Source organism: Trachypithecus francoisi, unplaced genomic scaffold (genome assembly GCF_009764315.1).
Source record: "Trachypithecus francoisi isolate TF-2019V2 unplaced genomic scaffold, Tfra_2.0 Lachesis_group0, whole genome shotgun sequence".
Taxonomy (NCBI): Eukaryota; Metazoa; Chordata; class Mammalia; order Primates; family Cercopithecidae; genus Trachypithecus; species Trachypithecus francoisi.
In genome coordinates, this window is record NW_022681453.1 from 12,719,669 (window position 1) to 12,745,312 (window position 25,644).

The 25,644-nt window shown below is 37.6% G+C and overlaps 2 protein-coding genes across 2 annotated transcripts in view; one reads left to right on the forward strand and one right to left on the reverse strand.

The window, feature by feature from the left end:
• Positions 1-25,644, reverse strand: part of MED12L (mediator complex subunit 12L) — a 357,853-nt gene that overhangs the window by 226,698 nt on the left and 105,511 nt on the right. Inside the window, exons 12-15 of the mRNA XM_033204320.1 lie at positions 23,107-23,238; positions 20,199-20,325; positions 17,741-17,955; positions 14,771-14,947 (exon numbers count right to left, since the gene is read on the reverse strand). Coding sequence (XP_033060211.1) covers positions 14,771-14,947; positions 17,741-17,955; positions 20,199-20,325; positions 23,107-23,238 — 651 coding nt within the window. The remainder of the gene's footprint in view (positions 1-14,770; positions 14,948-17,740; positions 17,956-20,198; positions 20,326-23,106; positions 23,239-25,644) is intronic.
• Positions 5,265-10,673, forward strand: GPR171 (G protein-coupled receptor 171). The gene is made up of 2 exons (XM_033204416.1): positions 5,265-5,421; positions 9,104-10,673. Exon 2 carries the CDS (start codon positions 9,136-9,138, stop codon positions 10,093-10,095), a length of 960 nt encoding a protein of 319 aa, XP_033060307.1. The 5' UTR covers positions 5,265-5,421; positions 9,104-9,135; the 3' UTR covers positions 10,096-10,673.

Below are 25,644 nucleotides of genomic sequence, written 5' to 3' on the forward strand. Positions count from 1 at the left end.
TGGTCTCAAACTCCTGACCTCCGGTGATCCATCCACCTCAGTCTCCCAAAGTGCTGAGATGACAGGCGTGAGCGCCCGGCCTCAATGTTCTATTTTCTAAGCTAAAAGTTCTATTTTCTATTTTCTATATTTAACTTGCAGGTTTTTCCAAGCTGTTATGTTGTACTGTCAACCATTATCTTTCTAAAGGAATACCAGCTCTCTGTGATATCATATTGCCTGCACGAGGACGTAATCCTTATAAAAGCCAATTTCAACTCCACATCAAATTCACTTTCTTGTTAAGAAAAACATGCAACTATAAAGAAAAAAATTGTCATGGCAAAGTGTAGTTCTTATCTAACAGTATGAAAGTAGGTGAAAAATAAGAAAAATTGTCTTATTTTAAGTAAGAAAACCAACATTTCCATCAATACCATTCAAAATAAGAGCTCCTTAAGCGTTTACAAAGTACATTTAGAAAGTTTTGGTTAATGATAGATAAAGCTCTGAGAAACATTTAAAACCTAAATGAAAAAGAATAAAATAAAAATCTATCTAAGTTATATCAAATACAAACTCTGTAAGCCAATAAACCAAATTCACCTTTCTACCTGACCAATCTGCCTCTCTCCTCAGACTTCCTTTCCCAGGACTAAAACTTCGGTCTCCTCTTCTCCCTCTCTACCCTCCGCTGCAGTGATTTTACTGCAGTGGTTCTCAGCTATTCCTCCCTTCCCATGTAATTTCAGATCCTTATTGCTTCTCACTTAAAATGACTGCAATCATTCCTTAACTGGTTTCTCATCTTCCACTCTCTCTCCTAACCAAGCAAACTCCAATGCTGGCAGATTTACCTAACATAGCTGAATTGACAGCTCCTTCCCTTATATAGCCATGAGCTCTCCAATGCTTACTTTATTAAAATCCCAGGGAGCATCCAAGATTTGGTCTCAATCTTTTCCTCACAGAGACACCTAAGCCCCCAAATTGCCTGACAGTCCCCCCAAAAAATTTCTCATACTCCAATTATCTGTGTCATCCCTCAAGCATGCCACTTGTAGCTCATTCTGAAGAAGCTCCCATTCACCCTACCACAGTCTGGAGCATTACACTTCCCGGATTCCCACAGGTTCTAACAGCACATAGCAGGTGATAAGATTCCTTATCACTCCTTTACAAAGCATAAAATATTTTCCAGGATAAGAGCTCAGGAGGCAGCCTGCAATTAATAAATATTTGCTCTTATAATTCTTCATAAATACTTGATCAAGAAATATTCACATGGCTGGGTGCAGTGGGGTGCACCTGTAGTCCTAGTTACTCAGGAGGCTGATGCAAGAGGATTGCTTGAGCCAAGGAGTTTGGGACTGTAGCAGGCTATGATTAGACCTCTGAATAACCACTGCACTGCAGCCTGGTCAACATAAGATGATCCTGTCTTTAAAAAAAAAAAAAAAAAAAAATCACATGGCTAGGAAAAGGGAGACATTCTCCAAAGAACATTCTCCTGGAAAGTAACTAACAAGTTTTTAAAATGTGTTCTGTGCTTTGAAAATATGTTAGTCATAAGTTCATAAGAAATGGACCATAAACAATCAAGTGGGGAAAAAAAGCATGAATTTCAGTGACCAAAAAGAAACAAGATAATCTTTAAACGTTCTTTATTATGAATTTCCCCTCTATAAATTATTTTATAACCATGGACCAAATGGCAGTCACACCTGACAACCAAAAGGTAAAATGAAACGTTGATGCAATAACATCAATAAAAAGGCAGACAACCAAAAGGACTGTCAAGGGGAAATGACAGGGTAATGTACCCAGCCATTCTTTTAACTGAGTTCACATTCCAAGAATGTGCAAAAACAATCTTTGCCTTCAACTCATTTCCAAACATGTATTCTCCATTTCACTAAAGAGAAAAAAACAAGGCAGAATTTAAGTAATACAGAAACAGTAACATGGAAACCGTATGTCTACATTTCACTTTAAAACTACACTGCCTATTCACAACAGTCACTCTCAATTTAAAGCTACCAATCTCGGAGCACAGAAAAAAATCTTTGGGCTAATCCAGGTGGGAAAGAGAATTATGTGCAAAAAAAAAAAAAAAATTATTTTCTTTCAAAACATAACCCTGAAGCACAACGGCTCCAGAGACAGGGCTGAATTTGAAGTTGCACAGGCTGTGGCAGAAGTGACTGATCATAAAAATCTTCCAGATATAAACTATTTTGATGTAAGAGCATCCTAAATTCACATTTCGGAGGCTGAAAACTCCATCAGGAAGGTTAGAACTGCGGTACACTGGGTGTTCTACCACCCAATGGCATGCAAATTCAAATGGTTACAAATACTAAATGGGAAGGGGGCCTGGACTGACCTGATGGCCTCCATTGTAATCACTGTCCCTAACACTTTCATTGTAAGAAGCATAATTAAGAGCTGGGATGCCAGGGTCTAACTGTGCAGGTTTGAGCGGGCCTTAATTTCTCTGCACCACAGTTTCCCCACCTGTAAGAGGCAGAATCTCCTGCATTTCATGGCTTGTTTGTTTTAACAAAAACAAGTCCTCAGACCTGTGCCTGGCTGTGGCAGTGACCATCGACCCCAACATTCGCTTTCCCCTTCCTCATTAGTTCCAAATGGCTTCCATGCTACGCTGAAAAAGCACATTTAAAACACGCTAAATATTAAAAGCAAATATTTCTACTGAAATACTGTTGTTTGGTATTTGTGTTCAATAAAATCAAAAGAACGTTTTGTATAGATAGGAGAGTTGACTATTTAGAGTTGACTATAAGAAAGAAAATATTGTCTTTCTTAATTCATAACTTGGAGGACAACTTAGCTTTAATTTTTACTTTACACACACAAAATATCCATGAAATATTCATAAGTAATGAATAGATTATTTCTTAAACAAAAAGTACTGCCATGACCAAGGTAAGGGAAAAATAACTTCGCCTCACTTCTTCCCGCTTAGGTGCGTATTAGTGATGACATGCAACTTCCTGGAACACTAAATACTTGTCACAAACACTTGTCCTCAATGAAACAGATAGAAAAAGTGGCTTCTAGAAAATCAAATGAAACTCGTATAAAAAAATGAAAAATACACGTATTTCCACTGTGAATAAACTTCCACATAAAGCCAGGTTGCCAAGCTCATTCTCAAAAGAAGGAATATGATTCATCTCTCTATTAAAAGATTAATTCTCACTATTCTAAAAATTAAATAGAACTCTGAGAACAAGGGCACTTTAGTGCTTTCACATTTGGCAATCCAGACACAGAAACTGTGGCCTGAGTAGATTTTTAAGTATAATTGTTTGTACTTTTCAATTTTGTCTATAACTTTAAAGTGAACCAGGGAAGTAAACATATAAAGAGACCTACCTAAAAAAAGCAGAACAGAAACTCTGTCAAAAATCTTTCATCCCAGTTTTTCTCCATGCCATGGTAAAATTATTCGCCACTGTTTCCAGTCAACTGCACCCATCTCTAAATTCTCTCCCTTTCACCCCCTCTACCCTCCAGTGAATGTAAACCCTGATCACTTCTCACTTACCTGTCTGCAAATATATCTTTGCTACAAGTGTGTTCCTCAGTGAGTCCTGTACAATGCTGAAGCATACATATCTTAAAAGAAAGATCCTTTCCTAGCACTATGATGATGAAGTTCACAGTGGTTCTTAACATAAAATGTTTGAGAAACATTTGCTTTTTCCCTCCTACTTTATAATTTATGGTCCTCACTGGCAAAAATAATAATTATATGAATTTGGGGGGATGTCAGAATACCTGAAATGTGACCAATATCATCATAAGCATCTTTACATTTTTTTCAAAAGTCTCCTTAGACTTTCCCTAAATTCTCCCTAGCTAGATACTTCTCATTTCATCTTTTGAGAGATTTTTCTTTTTAAAAACTAATACCAAGGGATTAACTTTAGATCCTGGAAAGGTATCTTCTTTTTTCTTATCTAGAAAACTGATCAAGTATTATTAAAAGAAACCAAAGCACCTACCAAGCCAATGAAGCATTAGAAGAAACCAGACCCTTGGTCGGGCGCGGTGGCTCAAGCCTGTAATCCCAGCACTTTGGGAGGCCGAGACGGGCGGATCACGAGGTCAGGAGATCGAGACCATCCTGGCTAACACTGCGAAACCCCGTCTCTACTAAAAAATAGAAAAAAATAGCCGGGCGAGGTGGCGGGCGCCTGTAGTCCCAGCTACTCGGGAGGCTGAGGCAGGAGAATGGCGGTAAACCCGGGAGGCGGAGCTTGCAGTGAGCTGAGATCCGGCCACTGCACTCCAGGCCAGGCGACAGAGCGAGACTCCGTCTCAAAAAAAAAAAAAAAAAAAAAAAAAGAAGAAACCAGACCCTAACTAACTAGGCAATGGCTTTGCATTTACACATCAACTTCGAATCAGAAAATGTAAAACTCTTGAAAATATGTTTGTTAGGTTCCCCACTGTGCTAGGCTTCTTTCAAACATTCAATAAACATTTGTTCAGCCACAGACACAATGAACATTTAACCAAACAACTTAAATACACACTGTAGGGTTTCTTTACACACAATCTATTGATTACTAAATACTATTTCAATCCATTAAGCTGTTTGAGTCAAACAGACAAATACTAATTACAAGCCTAATCTCATAAATTGAAAATATATATAATATATTCTTCAATGAAAAATTATACACTACAAAATAGGAATAACATTTAAGTGGAAATACATAATCATAGAAAAAAATTTAAAACTTACATATCAAAAATATTAACAGTAATTATCTCTGCATAATGTTCTTTTTATTTCTATTCCCAGATTTTTCTATAATGAACACAAAATAACATAAATAAAACATATACATTAGTAGACTCTGTAAAATACATTTTTGTTTACTTTTTTTAATAATAGGTGTCTCAGCAGGTATTAAACAGTGCAAGTATTTTTTAAATTTTAACTTTGAAATGCTGTGTTACTATGTACACTGAAGAAATCACTGCTTAAACACCTTATATCTTTAATTATTAATCCCCATCAAGGCATAAAGAGTGATATTCTTTGAAATCATATGACACAGAACATATCTTGGATACTTTAAAAAAAGGCTAGGTACTAAAATAGACAAATGAAGATCTTTTCTCTAAAAAATATGACAAGTAAATTGCTTAAGAAAGCATACATGAAATTGTATATATTTAAAAAACTTCTTTAGGAGACCTTCATGAAGTTCAACTACTTGCAAACCACAGTTTCATCTACGTCAATATGCAACATTTTAAAACCACACAAAAAGGAAAGGAAATTTTTAGTAAAGCCAGCAGCCTGCAATGGGGCTGCTACTGCTGCGGCTAACCAAACAGCTCCTGCTTCTCTGAAGACTTGCAGCAAGGCCTGCTGAGGCTCACAGAAGATAGTCCCAGGTATGTCTTTTTAAACACTTAATATACTCAAATGCTTTTCCATGGAAAACAAAATTGTGATTTTCAGTATTTAAGGCTTATAAGTAGAAAAAGCCAAGCTGTATAAGAAAGCATCAATTTTTAGGACCCCTAAATAGGTCCTAGCTGTGAATGACACTTTAATTTTCTTGTATCTGATGAACCCATTCATCTGTCTCCAAAAGACAGGATAACTGACACCAGACTGAATACCCGCACGAGCATAACTATTCAGTAACTCAATGTTATAACTGGGTGGATAGAGGCCATGTTGTAGATCTTCACAACGGGAACAGCAGGCTTTAAGATGACTTTCCTCTACAAACATTACAATACGTGATTTCAAGAAAATTCCACTGCGACTCCCATAGAAAATCTAATAAACTTTTATTTTGTTTTTCTTTTGTTTTGTTTTTGAGGAGTCTCGCATTTTCACCCAGGCTGGAGAGCAGTGGTGTGATCTCGGCTCACTGCAACCTCCACACACTGGGTTCAAACGATTCTCCTGCCTCAGCCTCTTGAGTAGCTGGGATTACAGGTGCCCGCCACCGCAATGGCTAATTTTTATGTATTTAGTAGAGACAGGGTTTCACCATGTTGACCAGGCTGATCTCGAATTCCTGACCTCAAGTGATCCACCCACCTCGGCCCCCCAAAGTGCTAGGATTACAGGCATGAGCCACTGTGCCCAGCCAGTTTATTTATTTTCTAAGCAATGGGCACTCTATCCAAACTACAGAGACAGTTAAAATCTTGTATTGTTGATGCTGGACTACCTCTGAGTATCTCATATTTTCACTGGTAAGTAACTATCTGGTAAAATATTTAATAAGCACTTAATTCTCAAACTTGTGACACAGAACACAGGATGTTATTATACAACAGTTTAACCTCTAATTTACATAAGCAAAAATTTTAAATAAACAGATTTGTTTTTCACTGCAATTTAGAAAAAAGTTCATAAACACAAATGTGAGAAATGTGAGATGCTCCATGATTCTTGAGAATTATTGAATGATTATTCATTTCAAATAAATTATTCATGTATGGTGAATACGTATAGTCAGGTCTAGTTACAGAGAAAATTAATAAAAAGAAATTAATTCTTCTCTTTACCATATAAGTCTCATTGATACAATAATCTTATTTTATAGTTGTGTAAGCAATGAAGCACTTAAAGAAACACATTATGTTACTATTATTATGTAATATTTGAAATAAAAGTGCATAAGCCAAAATCCTAGGGCCTTAGAAAGTAACAATAAGCAAAGATGTGACACAGTATCAATGCACACGAACACTAATTTTTCACATAAAGAAGAAAAGTATGTTCAAAATTCCAAGGTACAAACAAATGGTAACTATCAAAATTCATGGTCGCCAAGGACATCAGTAAAGCCTGGAGTAGCTTTCAGATGTGAGAAGCTTCCTGAAGGCTCTGGAATAAGTAGGATTCAGGAATAGGAATGATAAAGACAGAGAGCAGAGAGCTTAGACAATGACCAGTAAGAGCAGATCCTAGTCCTGCCTGAACATGCTGTGAAAGCTTGAGGAACACACCAGTACCAGCCCTCAATCTCCTCAATTGACTTGGGGTCTTAGACTACAGGCTATCAACAAAGTTTCCATCCATCCTTAAAATCCTATGACTCCAAAATTTCTATCACATGCAAAAGTATAAAGGCAGGAAGGAACTGTACACAGAACAGTAGAGACCCCACCAATCCCTATCTTAATCTGGGATTAAGAGATAGTAGAGATGGTAGAGAGAAACTAGGTTATGGAAGCTTTGAGAGCAAAGTTGGTTTAAACTTATTGGATAGGGCCTAGGTTTCGTTTTTAAATGTGCGTGTGTGTGACTGTGTGTGTGTATGTGTGTGTATGGTGTGCATGTGCGTGGCTGTATGCATAAAACATCAAAATACATGAAAAGCCTAAACTTATTTTCTTAGTATTTTGGTAAAAAGGTAAAAATGAATACTTTATTTCAGCTTTATTACATAAAAATTGTTTAGAACATAGCTCCTGCCCACACAGTAAGCCCTTAGTAAAGCCTGGCAGATATAAACATCATCATCATCATTTCTATCATCATCTTACTATTGTTATTGAGGCAGTGTTTTGGAGTGGTTTTGAATGTGATTCTGAGATCAGACTGACTGAGTTGGAATCCTGGCTTTTATCTTACCAGCTATATAACCTTGGGTAAGTAACCCCATTATGCCTCAGTTTCCTCATCTATAAAGCAGGGACAATAACAACACCTAGCTTACGGAAATGATAAGAAGTTAAATAAGTACATGTAAAGTATTTGGCATAATGCCAGACACAAACCAACTGCTTAATTATTTTCATCGAGTTTGGTAAAGAATTGTATTATTCATGGACTAACATGCTAACTCAGGTAGGGAAAGAGAAAGGGCATGTAGCCTTTAAGCAGCACCTGAATTCAGAAAGCTTTGTGCATATCTGCCTTATTCATCTATTTGCATATATTGTTTCATTACAAATGCACACAAAGGATCATTAACTAATTGGGGAAATTAAAATTTAGAAAGACGTCAGAAGTTTTATTCTCTTATTAAAGGGCGCTTACAGAGTAGCTGATCTGGCCTTCTATGTTGGTCACTATAACTTACTATTTGCTACTTTTAAAAAGGTTGTATTATAGCATAAAATTTTTTCTTGCTAAAATACAAAAATAATCTTGCGGTCTTTAAAACAAAAGAACATGGTTTAATATGCAAAGGGGGGACCCACACCAATAGGCAGCACCAGAAAGGTTACTAATGTACCCTTAACTCTAAGCATGTGAGTTCGAATAGACCAGGTGAAAGGGAGCCCTATCAGTTTAACTAAACCCACTCAATGTTCCAGATTTGGGAGGGACATGACAAGACTTCACTGTCATTATCAGTGGCAATTACAGTAGTTCTAAGGGTATGTCTTATGCTTCTGGGGTTTTAACTGCTTCAAAACCCACAATGAAAGAAAAAAAAAAAAAAGAAACCACGACTCAAGTGTTGAAGTCAGATATTTTGATACTAATACAAATAAATCTTTTTCCAAGGATTTTGTAATGAATGAACTTACAAACTTACATCCATGTTCTGGTAATTGTGGTTTTTTGTGTGTGTGTTTTTGTTTTTTGTTTTTTGTTTTTTTGAGACAGAGTCTCACAACCAGGCTGGAGACAATTTTCCATCAACTCCTTACTTCCCCGGTCAGCTTGTGTTCTCCCAGCCTTAGGAGCTACATGAATCTATGGAAAACAAAAAACAAAACAAGAAAAAAAGCCTCTTCAGGCTCAACCACAACCCTAGTTTCCTCTCTCTACTTCTCAGAATCTCGGTTCACTTATCTCCTCTGCAAACTAACTTCCAACCCAACTGGTAACAAGAACTACTAGAATGGAAAAACCTGAGGTTGAAAATATCCCTACCAAAAGCAAACCTGTATGGGATTTCCTGAAAGTCACAAAATCAGACAATGGAAAACCCAGGCATCTTCACAATCTAGTATGTTCTCACCAGGCCACATGGTCTGGCAAGTTCACCAATAAAATTCTAAAAACTAAAAATACGATGGTATTATGAAGACAAATGTCTTTTAAAGAAAATAGCTGCTAATTTTAATTACTAACCTCCCTTTCCTTCTTTTACAGAGTCTTAGAAGTCATCCTTACTTTCCCTCAAGATGACAAACAGTTCGTTCTTCTGCCCAGTTTATAAAGATCTGGAGCCATTCACGTATTTTTTTTATTTAGTTTTCCTTGTTGGAATTATTGGAAGTTGTTTTGCAACCTGGGCTTTTATACAGAAGAATACGAATCACAGGTGTGTGAGCATCTACTTAATTAATTTGCTTACAGCTGATTTCCTGCTTACTCTGGCATTACCGGTGAAAATTGTTGTTGACTTGGGTGTGGCACCTTGGAAACTGAAGATATTCCACTGCCAAGTAACAGCCTGCCTCATCTATATCAATATGTACTTATCAATTATCTTCTTAGCATTTGTCAGCATTGATCGCTGTCTTCAGTTGACACACAGCTGCAAGATCTACCGAATACAAGAACCTGGGTTTGCCAAAATGATATCAACCGTTGTGTGGCTGATGGTCCTTCTTATAATGGTGCCAAATATGATGATTCCCATCAAAGACATCAAGGAAAAGTCAAATGTGGGTTGTATGGAGTTTAAAACGGAATTTGGAAGAAATTGGCATTTGCTGACAAATTTCATATGTGTAGCAATATTTTTAAATTTCTCAGCCATCATTTTAATATCCAATTGCCTTGTAATTCGACAGCTCTACAGAAACAAAGATAATGAAAATTATCCAAATGTGAAAAAGGCTCTCATCAACATACTTTTAGTGACCACAGGCTACATCATATGCTTTGTTCCTTACCACATTGTCCGAATCCCATACACCCTCAGCCAGACAGAAGTCATAACGGATTGCTCAACCAGGATTTCACTCTTCAAAGCCAAAGAGGCTACACTGCTCCTGGCTGTGTCGAACCTGTGCTTTGATCCTATCCTGTACTATCATCTCTCAAAAGCATTCCGCTCAAAGGTCACTGAGACTTTTGCCTCACCTAAAGAGACCAAGGCTCAGAAAGAAAAATTAAGATGTGAAAATAATGCATAAAACACAGCATTTTTTGTGCTACCATTCTGGCCTTACTGGACCGTAAAATTAAATACAGCTTTGAAAGAGGGAAAAAAAAAACTTAGTAAGAAAAAATACAATTAGCTAGCAAATATGGACAGGTTTACTTAGAAATCCTGTTTCTAAATGCAAGTCAAGCTTTATTGTTAGGCTTGTTGCTACTCATTAACCCAAATATTTGTACAAAAAACTAAAGAGTCTCATTGAATGAATGTAAAATCCTGCAATATCCTTGAAATCCATAAGAGGTCCATGACATAGACCCAAAGGTATTCATGAGTTATTCATTTAAATGCCTGGAACTGACTTCTTGATAAAAACATAAAAAATAATTTCCATGTAACTTACCAGAAAGCCCACCAGCAACATAATTTTAAAGCCTTTCAGATTACTTTTAAAAATGCAGCTTACATAAAACTACTTATGCCTATTTTATTTCTAATCCATCACTTCAAAAGATGGTAATCTTTCAGCTCATTACTCCTTCAATTTTTAATGTCTAATTTTTTTCTAACACAATCAAAAACTTTTATTTATAAAAAGTCTTGAAAAATATAGACAATCTTTAATGTATTATTTGTAATTATATTCTATCTACAGGTTATAATAAAGGCTTCCTGATGTTAGTAATAATAAATTTAGTGACTTCTCATTTCTATTTTGAATAATACAAAACAGAGACCCTAGAACATTTCAGAGGGAGTTAAGTTATACTAACTACTGAAACTAATGTTTTTGGAACTAGAAAATCACATCGATAGCACATCAATGGTAAAACAGCACCAGTCAGATGGTCTTTATAAAACAGATACACTGACTTCACATAGCAAGGCCATGTTAGGAATGTAGCATGGGCTGAGCTACTTAGCACTGCCCAGGTCCAGAAAGATGAGCCTGACTCCATATAGGGCCCCAGTTTAAAGTACAGGTGACTCCAGCCGGGCGTGGTGGCTCACACACTTTGGGAGGCTGAGGTGGGCAGATCACTTGAGGTCAAGGGTTAGAGATTAGCCTGGCCAACATGGTGAAACCCCGTCTCTACTAAAATTACAAAATTTAGCCTGGCGTGATAGTGCATACCTGTAATCCCAGCTACTTGGGAGGCTAAGGCAGGAGAATCACTTGAACCTGGGAGGCAGAGGTTGCAGTGAGCTAAGATTGCCCCACTGCACTCCAGCCTGGGCAAAAAGAATGAGACTCTGTCTCAAAAATAAATAAATAAATAAGTAACAATAAAGTATAAGGTGACTCCAGCTCTCAGAGTCACAACTCTGATCAAATTCTCTCCACTGCTGGTGATGCAGAAAGAATACACAGCAATAAATAAAAGACTTGTTAGGAAAAAGAATATTGGAAAAATTTAGATAACCATACATGATGACTTTGTGTTTTTTTATTTCATTAGTAAAATAAGCCCATATAAAAACAGCTGGCAAATCCATTTGCATTAGCTGCAATGATTAAGAAATGGTGTTCCTGGAAGCTAGGAAAACGAGTTTGATTCCAAACTCATTTTTGCATTTCACAAATTATTTTCTAAAGCTTCAAAATCCTATCTACAATTCCATAAATATATTCTGACTCTGAAGTGAATAATAAATGAGAAAATACATAAAGTGCCTATTATAAAACATACAACAAGATAATGCTATACAATTCTAGCTAGCTAATGGTAATGACAGAAACTCCAGCAGCCTCACACATCTGACACAATGTAAATGACTTACCTCAGTTGCAGGCTGGTAGAATGCCTATCCACTAGAACCTGTGTTTGCTGGTAGTCTAGGAAACATGGTTCACTAATGGGCAGATCGAGTATTATTCACAGAATAGCATCATGAAACTACTTTATTTTTCTGAATCTTTGGTCAAGCCCCCTTTAACCCTCTTCTCCTTGGTCTTCACTTAGTAGGGCCCCATATGAGATATGGGGAGATAGAAAACACTTTTCTTCTTAACCGTATTTTTATAGTTTCCTCACATGCATGAGAAGCTAGTCAGATTTTCTCTCTTCATTAAGGGAAAAATAACAGACAGTAGCATTCCTAATGTCAGTCTTATATTAGCATATCCTTTGGCTTCTTCTGAATTGCACTCAAGGTAACAGGGAGTTTAGGGCAACCGGTGGTGAAAAGCTATTAAAAAATGTATCCTACAATATCAATTGTCTAGTAGTTCTCTCACGAATTGTTATAGTTAAATTATCTCATGATTCATTATGACACATGGTCACTGAAAATCATTTAAGCTCTTTCTTCCAAGGAAGCAGAATGTTAAATGCAGGGAAAAGCTGTAAAACCAAGGTCACGGGAACAACAGAATAAAGAAGCTGAGGCTTAGTGTCCTGCTCTGACACCCAGACACCTGGGAGAGAGACCTGCAAAGCTCCGTTTACCCAAGAAAGGAACACACAGCCCTCAACCATTCAACCAGTTTCAACCCTTTTCAACATTTTGCCATCTTTGCTTAATTTATCATCCCCCCTTTATTCTTTCTTTTAAATAAATTTTTATTAAGAGTAATTTCCAATTTACAGAGAAGTTGCAAAATAGTACACAGAGTTCCATACCCATTCAGCCAGTTTCCTCTAATGTAAATGACTTAAGAGAACCACAGTATATTTGTTGAAACTAAGAAGTTAACATTGGTATATTACTATTAAATAAACTCCGGATGTTAATATCGTCTCCCTTTTTAACCCTGAATATTTTAAAAACAAATCCCAGACATGACAGTTCATCTATAAATTCTTCAGGATACATCTCTAAAATATAAAGCTACCCTTTCTGCTCCCCTAAAGAAACTGTGAGGTTATTCCATTATAATGTAAATGAATAATGTCTATAGGTAACAGTTGAAAATTATAGATATTATTCAGGCAGTGATAAATGATATCCCTGGACATAGAAAAATGAACAAAACATGGATTGTTAATTGTAATAAGGAAAAAAATATGGGTTTGATAATTTGACAAGTTTTGAAATGGCCCTGGACATAGAAAAATTACAAAACAAGAGACTTTTAACGGTAATAAGAAAAAAATATATGGGTTTGGTAATTTTGAAAGTCATTTCAGGAGATATTCCAAAATACCAAAATAAATAAATAAATAAACAAACAAACAGAATACTTAGTTTTGCAGACAAAACTCCTAGAAGACACCCAGGAAATAACATAATACACCTACATTGACTTTTTTTTGTTTGTTTTGAGACAGAGTCACGCTCTGCGGCCCAGATTGGAGTGCAGGGGTGATCTTGGCTCACTGCCAAGTCTGCCTCCCGGGTTCATGCCATTCTCCTGCCTCAGCCTCCCGAGTAGCTGGGGCTACAGGCGCCCACCACCACGCCTGGCTAATGTTTTGTATTTTTAGCAGACACAGGGTTTCACCGTGTTAGCCAGAATGGTCTCCATCTCCTGACCTCGTAATCCGCCCATCTCGGCTTCCCAAAGTGCTGGGATTATAGGCGTGAGCCACGCTCCTGGCCCAATTACGCTTTTTATATGTAAAAGTAACACTCAGTGAAGAAAAATGACTCACTGAAATTGCACTTAAAATAAAAATCCAGAAAAAAAGTTAGTGAACCCAAGAATAAACTTTTTTCAAATTTTGACCCAATTTTTATTTCTAATATTAAGAAACCAATTTCGTTACCCTTTAGAATAAAGCACATCACTTTGCTAAGACTCAAACGGTAAACTTCCTGCCAAGCATTTCCCATTTGCTATACAATTCTTAAATTCAATCAGTCCAAATCCAAGCCTGTCTTGTACAAGCCTCTATGAAGTCTTACCCAATTTTTCAACTAAAATGCTCTTGTTCTCTCCAATACTCATTCTTTGAGAGTGGAAGGTGCCCAGAAATGTCAATTGGCTCACCTTTCAGTGAGAATTTTGAGTTTTTACTCAATTATTGCACATATTTGAGAGCTTGCCATTTATAGATGTTTGTCTCCCATTTTTCCTATGCCTCAAAATTCTTACTGACTAGAAGTACCTACCATAATACAGTGCACATAAAAGTTACTTGGTAAATTCTCTTTCAAATTAAAACACATTTAGGCCTGGCACAGTGGCTCACGCCTGTAATCCCAGCACTCTGAGAGGCCGAGGCAGGCAGATCACCTGAGGTCAGGAGTTCTTGACCAGCCTGCCCAAAATGGTGAAATCCTGTCTCTACTAAAAATACAAAAAATTAGCCAGGCATGGTGGTGGGTGCCTGTAATCCCTACTAGGGAGGCTGAGGCAGGAGAATCACTTGAACCTGGGAGGCAGAGGTTGTGGTAAGCCGAGATCGCATCACTGCCTCAAGCCTGGGCAACAGGAGCAGAACTCCGTCCCAAAAAAAAGGGAAAGAAAAAAAAACACATTTAGACATCACCTACAGTGACTCACATGTTCTTTAATAAAAGGATACTAATATAGAAAATTTCATTTTCTAAATCTAATTAGCCACTAGTATCACTACAAATTGGGACAACATCAGTACATAAGCTTAAGATCAGAATTAGAACAGAAGCAGGAGCAAATGCAAAAAACTCACCTGCTATCATTATGTATTAGTCAAGAAAATAGTTGAATAATCTGACATTCAACAGTTATTGATCTTATAATAAAATAATCAGGGTGTGGATTAACTGAAGCAATGACTTACCAGAGGTATAGGAAAATGTGTTGCATACTGTAAGTGGCGAAGGAGGTCATAATTGGATGGAAAAATTAATTCCCTTGGCTTTTCCCTCTTCACCAACTTCTCACAATTAACTGACATTCTTCTGCCCAAGGAAGTGTTGGCATTCTCACAGGACTCTCCAGGCATAGGAGAAAAAATCTAAGTCATGTAAAACAAATGTTGGAGATTGTAAATGAAAGCAAGCAAAACCAAACCACAGTGCTACATACCAAAACACACATATAAGACACTTATACACCTTTTCCTACTTCACCACTGAGTAAAAAATATGAAGAAATTTTGTTAATTTCTGCAAAATTCATTTTCAGATCAGTACAAATCTGTGATCACCCCCCTCCATTTTGTAGATGAGTAAATAACAACCACACACATAAGAAATGTGTCTACACTACCTGGAAAGCTTAAGATAAAAGCAGAATTATGGGTAAGCATTTTCCTCATAGGGCTACATTTCCTACAGAAACATATACATAATAATAAACTAGTAAGACTAATGAATAATAGACATAAAGATTTTGGTCTGTACTCCAAACAATATTTTTTTAAAGTTATATATTGTGATTCACGAGGAAGAACACATAATAATTATATTGAAATAAAGTAGAAGAATGTATAATAAGCCCAAAGCCACCAAAGCTATTATATAGAAGCTGAAGATACACATAGCAAATCAACACGGACTGTCATGCTGTAACTACATTCACACATTAATGAGATGATGATGACCTCAAAATGAACAAAAGAGTCAGACAGCCAATTAGGAGGACAGGAGTGTTAGAATTTACAGAGTAGGCCATGCAACCAAAACTGAGGATGACCCAATTGTGTCAGATGATAATTGTACCAAAGGAGGAATATGGTAAGATTACATAACACAAATGCGCAAGTCATTTTGAGAAACAGAAGGATCGAGACAGGCTGGGATGGGGGCGGGTTAACTCTTAACTGTCAATAAGAATCAAAGATTGAACCTACTGGAAATTCCGAACCAAAGTCAGTTTTAAAGTCACTCTTGTCTACTTCATCAAAAATGTTAGTGGTTCCTGAGTCAATGCCCATATGCGCCATAATACTCTGTTCCTGATAATCGCCAGAGAAAGAAAGTAACATAGTAAGTTTTGGAGTTCATCAAGAAACTGAAGCTAAAACATGACAGTGGGATTTTTAACCATCTCTGTCTTTTGTTCCCCATACTGTTTTCTTCCCCCACAAACTCAAGGAAGCTTTAAGACATGTCTTGCTTTGAACAGTCACATTATTTTCCCTCATGATGAGAAAATTTAACTTCCATGATATTTTAAGAGAAGAGCACACAAACATCCTGATAAAAAACAAGCATCCATAATTTCCTTCCTTGGGCTATTTTCCATCACATACTTTAACCAACTCTTCTTTTTTTTTTTTTTTGAGGCCGAGTCTTGCTCTATCGCCCAGGCTGGAGTGCAGTGGCCAGATCTCGGCTCACTGCAAGCTCCGCCTCCCGGGTTTTACGCCATTCTCCTGCCTCAGCCTCCCGAGTAGCTGCGACTACAGGCGCCCGCCACCTCGCCTGGCTAGTTTTTTGTATTTTTTAGTAGAGACGGGGTTTCACTGTGTTAGCCAGGATGGTCTCGACCAACTCTTCTTATTAAGAAAAATATAAGACTCTATATGAGATACAAGACACTTTAATATCTATAGAACAGAAAAGAAAAAGCAGGATAGAAAACATGTAAACAGGTAAAAGAACTTCAGTTTCTAGCCTTGTAATTCCTACTGTCAATAAGGTAAGAAAAGTGTTTAAATATTTTTAAGCCGACACCATTTTGAAAACAAACCTTAACAGTATGAACTATGAACCCATGTTTGCAATTCTACTACCAGGTTTTTAATTATAAGTGTAGCTACTGTTTTTCTAAAATATAATGGTATATTGCCTAAACTGTCAGGGTTTTTTTTTTTTTTTTTTTGGAGACAATTTTGCTCTTGATGCCCAGGCTGGAGTGCAATGGCGCAATCTCAGCTCACTTCAACCTCCGCCTCCCAGGTTCAAGCAATTCTCCTGCCTCAGCCTCCCGAGTAGCTGGGACTACAGGCACACGCCACCACACCTGGCTAATTTCGTATTTTTGGTACAGACAGGGTTTCTCCATGTTGGTCAGGCTGGTTTCAAACTCCTGACCTCAGGTGATATGCCCGCTTCAGTCTCCCAAAGTGCTGGGATTATGAGCATGAGCCATCATGCCCGGCCTAAACTGTCAGTTTTTAAGCAATTGTCACAAGTTCTCATCATTTTCTACAACTTCCCATCACCACCTCCATCTTTTTTGCCTTGAAAATTTCAGTAAGTATCTGGAACAATATCCAAAATATCCAATATACCAGAATTTGGCAGAAAATTATAAAGTCACGCTTATAGCATAAAATAATTTGTTGAAAAGGTCACTTCTATAACATTTGAGAAATAGAGATTAAATTTTTAATTAACTGAAATGAAAATATGTGTTGTGACTAACACAGAATTTCCCATTATGAATAAAAGAGTGATATAAGAAATGAATGCTACATTAGGGAAAAGATGATTCTTAGAATGAAAACTCAGCTGACACTTAAAGGTCAAAACAAGTCCAGTTTTGAGATACGATGTTAAAGAAAAACTAGAGATTAGAAACATCTAGAACTGAAAGTGCATAATTTCAATCCTATGAAAAATGTTATGGCCTGTCAAATATTTTCATTACAGTTTTACAGCATCCAAAGGGAAATTCTGGAAGACATAAGAAGCTACAGTGTAAATATCTTTCCTGCTTGAGATGTAGAGATAAATAACCACTGGGGCAAAAGAATACAACAAAAAGCCATCACTCTTCCACTACTATGTGACCCATCTGAATGTGATTCCCAGTAGAGTTTAGTTTTTGGGAAAGCGGGGCATCGTATCCAGGGCCGTACCTCCATTTTTACATCATGGTCCTTTGAATAGTGTTCGTCTGCATTTTCCCCTGCTGGTGACCGCGGCCGGGTTGAGGCAGTGACTGACAAATCTCCTCGAGATATGAGGGTACACATGTATGCGTCATGGGAGAAGACGTCATGGCGGATGAACTCGCAGAAGAGCAGCACCAGGTTCACAAATTCCACCTTTTCACATTCACTGTTTGGGTCCGCTATAGAGAAACAAATTCAATCAAGAATTCCTTGACCAGGTGATAGAAAAATAACTAATTACTAAGGCTTAATATTTTCATTACTCTTCACAATCAATCTTTTTGGAAAAAAAAAGATCTATTGGAAGATTTACTGAGGCACTAGAGTTTTGGGCAGAACTGACAGGCAGGTTTTGATTGTCCCACTATAATTGAAAAACATCCAGTATGGTAAACATGATTACAAGTTTAAAGATAGTAGCCCTGGCCAGGTGCAGTGGCTCATGCCTCTAATCCCAGCACTTTGGGAGGCCAGGGTGGACAGATCACCTGAGGTCAGGAGTTCGAGACCAGCCTGGCCAACATGGTGAAACCCCGTCTCTACTAAAAATACAAAAATTAGCAGGGCATGGTGGTGGATGCCTGTAAGCCCAGCTACTTGGGAGGCTGAGGCAGGAGAATTGCTTAAACCCAGGAGGCGGAGGTTGCAGTGAGCCAAGATCACGCCACTGTACTCCAGCCTAGGTGACAAGAGCGAAACTCCGTATCAAAAAAAAAAAAAAGTAGTCCTTAATAGCCATTCAAGTACTAATGTAAACAAGCAAAATTTCAGGATCAGAAAAAAAGACAGGAGGACTAGACTGCTGTCCTCTGGTTTTACTAATAAAACAGTTCATGATGGTTTTTTCTAGCTTGAGTGTGTCTGTGCAGTTGTGAGAATATGGGTGCACATTTTCAAAGGAGATTTTACAACTGAACCACAATATAAATGGTGTTTGAAAAAATGTAAGCAGGATCCACTGAAAAGAAAAAGGAGTAACTGAATAAAAAGAACACAAAGATGGAGCTCGGCAGATTATTTTTATTCATAACTAGCCTATTTAACTCACATTATGACTTTCAATACTGTCACTGCACTCTAAAGTTTTGTGTCTATACCTTTAAGATAAGATTCAAAATTTGTAAGACTAACCTGTAAAGCTCAATCCTTGCTACCATCACATTCACAAACACCAGTAGGAGACACATTTATCCAAGGAAGCTTAAGCTCAGTTCCCTAAACCTTGAGCCTAAATGTTTCCTCTTGCTCCCTACCAAACTCAGTGATGAGCAGCCTCTCTCAGAGAACAGATCAGCTTTTTCTGACAGACAGTAAATCAGATGAACTAGCAAAGGCACAGGAGTAAGGAGTTTTTCCTAAAGAGAGAACAATAATGGTGAAGAAATGAGGCAAGCAAAGGGCAAATGTCTGTCTCCCCCAGGATACAAGGTAAGTTAGAACTGCTAACTTCATGCCTGACAATATACTTTCTGCTATCAGGGATCTCTTCTGTCCTTTCACTTTTCTGCTTCCTTTTCCAAGAATTACTCCTCCCTATATTCCAACGACTAGATTAGCTCCAGCGCTTGCTCTCCTTCTAGCCTAGAAGCCACCAAATAACTGAGAGCCGCTTGTCTCAAAGAACCTCACCCGCAGGTCTCACTCAACCCAAAATGAGGCCCCTCCTCAGAGGACTCAAAAGAGTACTGTTTGTTGTTGCTTTACCTCTTTCTTCACAAGCAACTTCCTCCTCCCCAACCTTTTTCTCCCCTTTCTATTTTTACTTTTTGCCATTTTTCTGTTGTCTATCTTAAGATCCTCCCTGCTGCATTTTGTCATATGAAAAATCTCAGAATAATATCAAAGCTGTGAGCTTCATAGTTCACACAGTATTTCAAGTGTTCACCGCAGTCTGAACCCACCGGGTGGCTATTTCAGAAACCCTGAACTCCTCACTAAAAAGGCAGAAAAAGGGCTTGAGATGATATAAACATCCCAGAGAGTGTAGTGAAGCAGCCAGGCATCTATAAATTACTTCCTTGTACCATGTCTCTGGCTATAGAGTACCGTTGCTTGATTCCCCCCACTGCCATATTTAAGAGCAGGAACTAGAAAATCAGAAATTTAGAAAACTACTAAAAAAAAGAAAATTCCAAATCACAATCAATATACAGACAAATGCCACAGGACCTTACTTCCTTACATGAAGGAGTGAGGTGACTTTTTAAAATTATTTTAAAGTCTTTGAAGCTTGACTGATTTTAAAATTGCCTAAAAGTCTCCATTAAAAAACATGCCACAAAATTTTGCTCAGTAAAACATACATTATATTCAGTGCCAAGAATATTAAATAAGATCCAAATTTTTAAAAAAGGAATTAGCTTTAAACAAAAAAATCAATCCCTTATTTAAGATCTAGAGGCAAAGAGCTTTCTGTACTTACACAAAGAGGGGGCCTGTGTATCTAAAAACCTTAACAGCACATTCTGGAAAACAGGCAAACTGGATCCAGCAAGAGAGGATGAAGAAATAGACTCCTTCTCATCTAAGACTTCTGATTCACCACATCTCTACAGATTAAAAATAAATAAGCAAAGTTAATTACAGAAGTATAGCCATAATGGATCATGAATTCATTAATTTGTTACTAACATTTAAGTGCTCAGGTAAAACATGTAAAATTAATTGATATGTCTGTACTTATTTAAGGGACCATGCATTTCAGATGAATATAATTTCTAAAAGTTGGAAAAAACTACCCCAGAACGACTCAAATGATTTCAAAAAACACCCCTGAAAAACATTATTCATGTGAATTATAAACTCTGCACAGTATTCTATGAGTGCCCACTAAATATATTATGGTACAACAAACTATTCATTATCCCTATGCAAAATTGCTAAAAATAATTTCAGGTTGTCTTCATTTTTAAATAGTTCATGTTTAACTGTATTCTCCCCGAAAAATATTGGGGTATATATTATTGAATTGTTTTTGTCAGGAGGGTTTACTTATTAGTGTGTTTGGAGAAACATGGTATCAAATGAGAATGCTAACATAATTCCCCTAAGAATATTCTTTAACTTATTCATCACATTCCACCAATAAGATCTCTCAGAACCTCTGGGAATGTCCACAGTTCATGAAATACCTCTATGGAAGTTATTTAACTTCTATTTTCTTAAAGACAGAATTTACACAAGACCAGAAACTTGTTTTCTATTCTTTGTTATTTTCCTTTGATAATTCCCATTTTCATTACTGTTCAATATCAAGAATATTAATTATGTTAAGAATATCATATTTTTCCAATCTATTCTCTTTTTGTGAAAGTCAAATTTTAAAGATGGTGATGTTTAACAAAAAAATCAATTTTAAATATCCCTGAAATAATACACTTTTAGATATAGATACATTTAGGCTATTAAAATTACAGGGTAATCTATATGTGAACCTCTTCTGAAAGGGGAATGTGTATGTTTGTATGTCTGGAATAGAGGCAGGAGAAAAGTGGTGTAAAAAAACACACAATACAGAAGGAGCAATGAAATATTTGAGAAATTCCATTTTAGCTGCTGAAGTTTATGGACTGCAATTCACCACAGAATAGTCCAACTATTCATAATGTATGGAAGAAAAGCAATGAAAGGCTTTTCCTAATTTGCACACTGTACAATGGGTCATTTAGCTTACACCTTAACAACAGTATCTTCAAGTCCCAGTTTCAACAATATGATCTTCTAGTTTTGGTGAATACAACTTTCCTCACAGGAAGAAAAAAATGTCTATAAAATGTTCTTCCTATTTCATTTTTACTAGCTTCACAAGAAGGAGGTGTATTATCAGCAACACAGAGAGCCAGCTAAGGCTCATCCAGTCAAGGAACCAACACCTTCTGAGCATCTACTATGCAAGGAGCACTATTCTGTGCCAAGGACCCAACACTGAACAAGATGAGTGAGCTTTCTCCTGTCCAGCTCACCTTCTAGAGGGGGAAGCTAGGTATTAAACAATAAGCAGATTAACTAGATGAATGTGCACTGCAACAAGGAAAGTACAACAGTGACGTGAGAAAGAGTGCTTGAGGGGTAGAACGCTGATAACTTTGTTCACGTGGTGATGGAAGACCTTCCCAGGTGACACATGTTGAGCTAGGAATGCTGGAAAGGAAGGAATACTTCTTCAAACGGGAATGCCAGGAAGAGGCTGGCCATGCAGACTTGGGAACAGAGTCTGCCACCTAGAAGGAACAACAAGAGCAGAGGCCTCAAGGTGACACAGTGTGTTTTCTGTATTGAAGGGGTAGAAGTACCAAGGTGAATGGAGCTGTGACCCCGGGGAGAAGGGCACAAGATGAGGTGGAAAAGGCAGGTGAGGTAGCTCAGGAGATGCTACAAAGGCCAGTCAGGAGACACAGAGAGTATCAGTAAAGGGACAATGTAATCTATTTACATTTTGAAAAGATTGGCAGTTGCTGTGTAGAGGAAGTAGAGAGATGAGGTAAGATGCCTCAAAGTTGCCAGGTGAGAGATGACAAGGACCTGGTCAGATGATGTACACACATTCCCCATAGCCATCCCTGCTAACAGTCACAGGCAGAAAAGAAGGCCTGCTTAGAAAATTCCCCGCAATAAAAGCAATGTTGACGAACTTAGTTTTGCTTTCTCCCTTATAATTTATTTTCAAGGCTGTAATTGCTCTCTCTGGGACCAGAATATAATCTCAAAAGCAAAACAAATTGGTATTTATAATATCATAATCATAACTGCCTCAAGAAAGTATATCCAAATCCACTAAAATATGTAGTTGTAAATTTCATAAAAGTTGGTATATCTTATACACATTTGCACAGGTATATTGCACATGTGTATGTATGTTGTGTATACGCATATTTCAACATAGCAAAGAAACTTCCTTGTTCTAAATCAGATGCTAAAATTTTATTATTTTATCTTTGATTTACTTTTGTAGAGAGAGAGTCTCACTCTATCAACCAGGCTAGAGTACAGTGGCACCATCATAGCTCACTGCAGCCTCAAACTCCTGGGCTCAAGAGATTTTCCTGCCTTCTCCTCCCAAAGCACTGGGATTATAACAGGTGTGAGCCATTGTGTCCAGGCTAAAGTTTTATTTTAAAAGACACCATTTTTAAATTAGTTCAGAATATAAACGGCTGCATCAATTTAGAGAGATTCTACTATGTGAATCTTCCCTACGTGAATTTTTACATCCTCCCTTTTTTCCTCAAGAGCAAAAGAATAACATAATGAGGGTAAGAGAAAATGATCTTCCCCAAAACAGTATTTTTTACATTAGGGCATTCAACAAGCAGAAAGAAAATGGAACCTACCTCTGCCTCAATTTCTGCTTGCCTCTTCTCCAGGAGTTTTGCCACAGCCATGGCCCTGTGCTTGCCAGACCGTTTGCAGCTCACGGCCCATTCACATAACAGCGTCACCACAGCTTCATCGTTGGGCGCAACCTAATGACCAACAGAGAGGGGTACCAGCCACATCAAATGAAACATTCACCCAGCAGGAGTCAGGAAGCAAGCAAGGGAATATCTAACGCTTTAAGGCTTTCTTCCATGTTTTATTATAGTAGCTTTAGAAAGCGCTTCCGAATCATTTCTAATTGAAATACAAAGAATAAACCTATACAAGGAAAGAAATAACTCACACTGAATCTGTGACAATTCCAAAATAATCAGAGCTTCCCTGCAGAGGCCTTCACTTACACAGGGACATAACCTAGCCCCAACTACTCTCTAGAACTCAAATTTCAAAACCAAACAGTAAGGGAAAAAAACACCACTGATTGCCAAGAACAGCTGTCACAAAGTCAAAGTACATCACTCTACTGTTGGCACCCTCAGACTCCCCACTCACTCAATGCCTTATTCAATAAATAATTCTAACAAGCCAGATTATCCAGTGACCCACTCCAATACAAAATTAGAAGGAACAAACCAGAGGCGATGCTGGAATGCTGGTAAGACACCCATCCCAATGGAAATAACACACACAAAAAATGACAGCCCAGCACCAAAAAGAACCAACAATTAAGAGCAGACACAGTCAACCACAGACAGCAACCAGGTCTAGGTAGGGCTCAGCATGGCGACCAGAACTGTCAGCCACAGTTGCCATGGCCTAGAAATAGGCACCAGCGACTGACGGTGAGAGGATGTTGAGGACCCAGGAGACGTGAGTCGCGGGATGGGGGTGCAGGGAGTGGTAAGCAATGAGATGGTACTTGTGTACGTACGATCTGTCCTTTCCTTTTAGAGGATCGACGCTGACCAATAGGACATAAACTACAAGCTTTTAATACGTCCCCATGGGTATAAACATTATGCCAGAAAAACTAGATAATCACAGCATTTGCACTACAGGCTATGTGGGAAGTTAATACTTTAGAATCCATAAACTCAATTAAGATTACGATATGGCTATGAGCACACTCCACAGAAGAACACACATACAAGCATGAACTTAGCATATTTCGGAAGGTTTGTGCAGTCTGAAAAGCCATCCAAGAATCCCAGAATAAGTATCCCTGATCAGCTTTAGACGCTAGCAAACAATTCACATCATGAAATGAGTTTATTCCAAGATTTTTATTCATCGTACCCTAAATTTTGTCATTTAAACACGTTTACCCAAACCAAAGAAATGAGTTACCTGAGGCAGATACCTCAAAGGGAGTTCTGTTTTCCTAATTTAAAACAAGTGAAAGAAATGTTTGAATATAACATTTCAAACAGAAAGTAAACTGGGAGGATTTTCTGCCCAGATTCACTCTAATCTACATAAAAATATAAAAGTCAATCCGGTGAAGGACCACATGCTTATAGGTTTAGAACATTAAAGATAACAAAAAGAGTTATCCTAAAAATATTCTTTCAGTTTTTATTAATCTAAGCAGTAATATGCATCATATCCAAATTTACAAAGATTTTTTCTACTGCATCTTCAACATTACATTAAAATGTGCTACAAAAAAAGAAACAGGTGATTTTAAAATTTAAAAACTTCTTTTCCCACTAAAGATTTTATGTGAGATTTAGTATCTATGTGAAATTAGTGAGACATATGGAGGAACTGTATGTGATCGGTAATGTCTCAACAAGTAGGTGGGAGAACAGATTTCTTCAGATCTACTGAATGAACTACAACAAAAGAGAAGTCAAAACAAATCACATTACCACATCCCCTTTATAAACCAAAACAATAGCCAGTGTGCCCACATCATCTCTGAGAAAACAATCACAAACGCATCACACATGACACTCTGAAGATCAATAAGCTGAGCACAGTGTACACACAGCATACATGATTCTGAAAAGGCAGGAGAAAGACAAATCTGATCTGGACACCCATAACGTGCATGAGTGTTACGTGCTGTTAGGGATAGGAAGGCACATTTTCTTGCTCAAGAAGCTTACACTCCTCAAGAGATAAGAACCAAACAGCGAACACAGAGCAGAATAAGAGGCTCTATACACTGCACATCAACAGGGACAACCCAGGGAAGGTTTTATGAGAGGCAGGTTTTATGAGAAGGTTCAAGGCGTGGTCTTGAACCTTCATATAGTCACACTGTTAACCACAGTTTTATCCAGAGAGAGGACTATAGGATATTTTTATTTTCTGCTTTTATCATGCAAAAGAAAAACACTGTTTCTATTATGGGGGAAAAAATGTAAATCGGCCTTGGAGGAAAAATATAAGATTTTTGATAAATAGAAAAAAAATGTAAAGGACAGAAAAGACCCGTCTAAACATAGTGGAAATCATACACCCTCCTACAGCCTTGGGGTATAACCTCCACTTACACGACTATGCGCCAGGCACTGTGTTCTGCCCTATTTATATATATGATCTCA

Bases quoted from the DNA above. Each gene is read 5' to 3' on its own strand.
- GPR171 (XM_033204416.1), top strand. From the start codon at position 9,136: ATGACAAACAGTTCGTTCTTCTGCCCAGTTTATAAAGATCTGGAGCCA.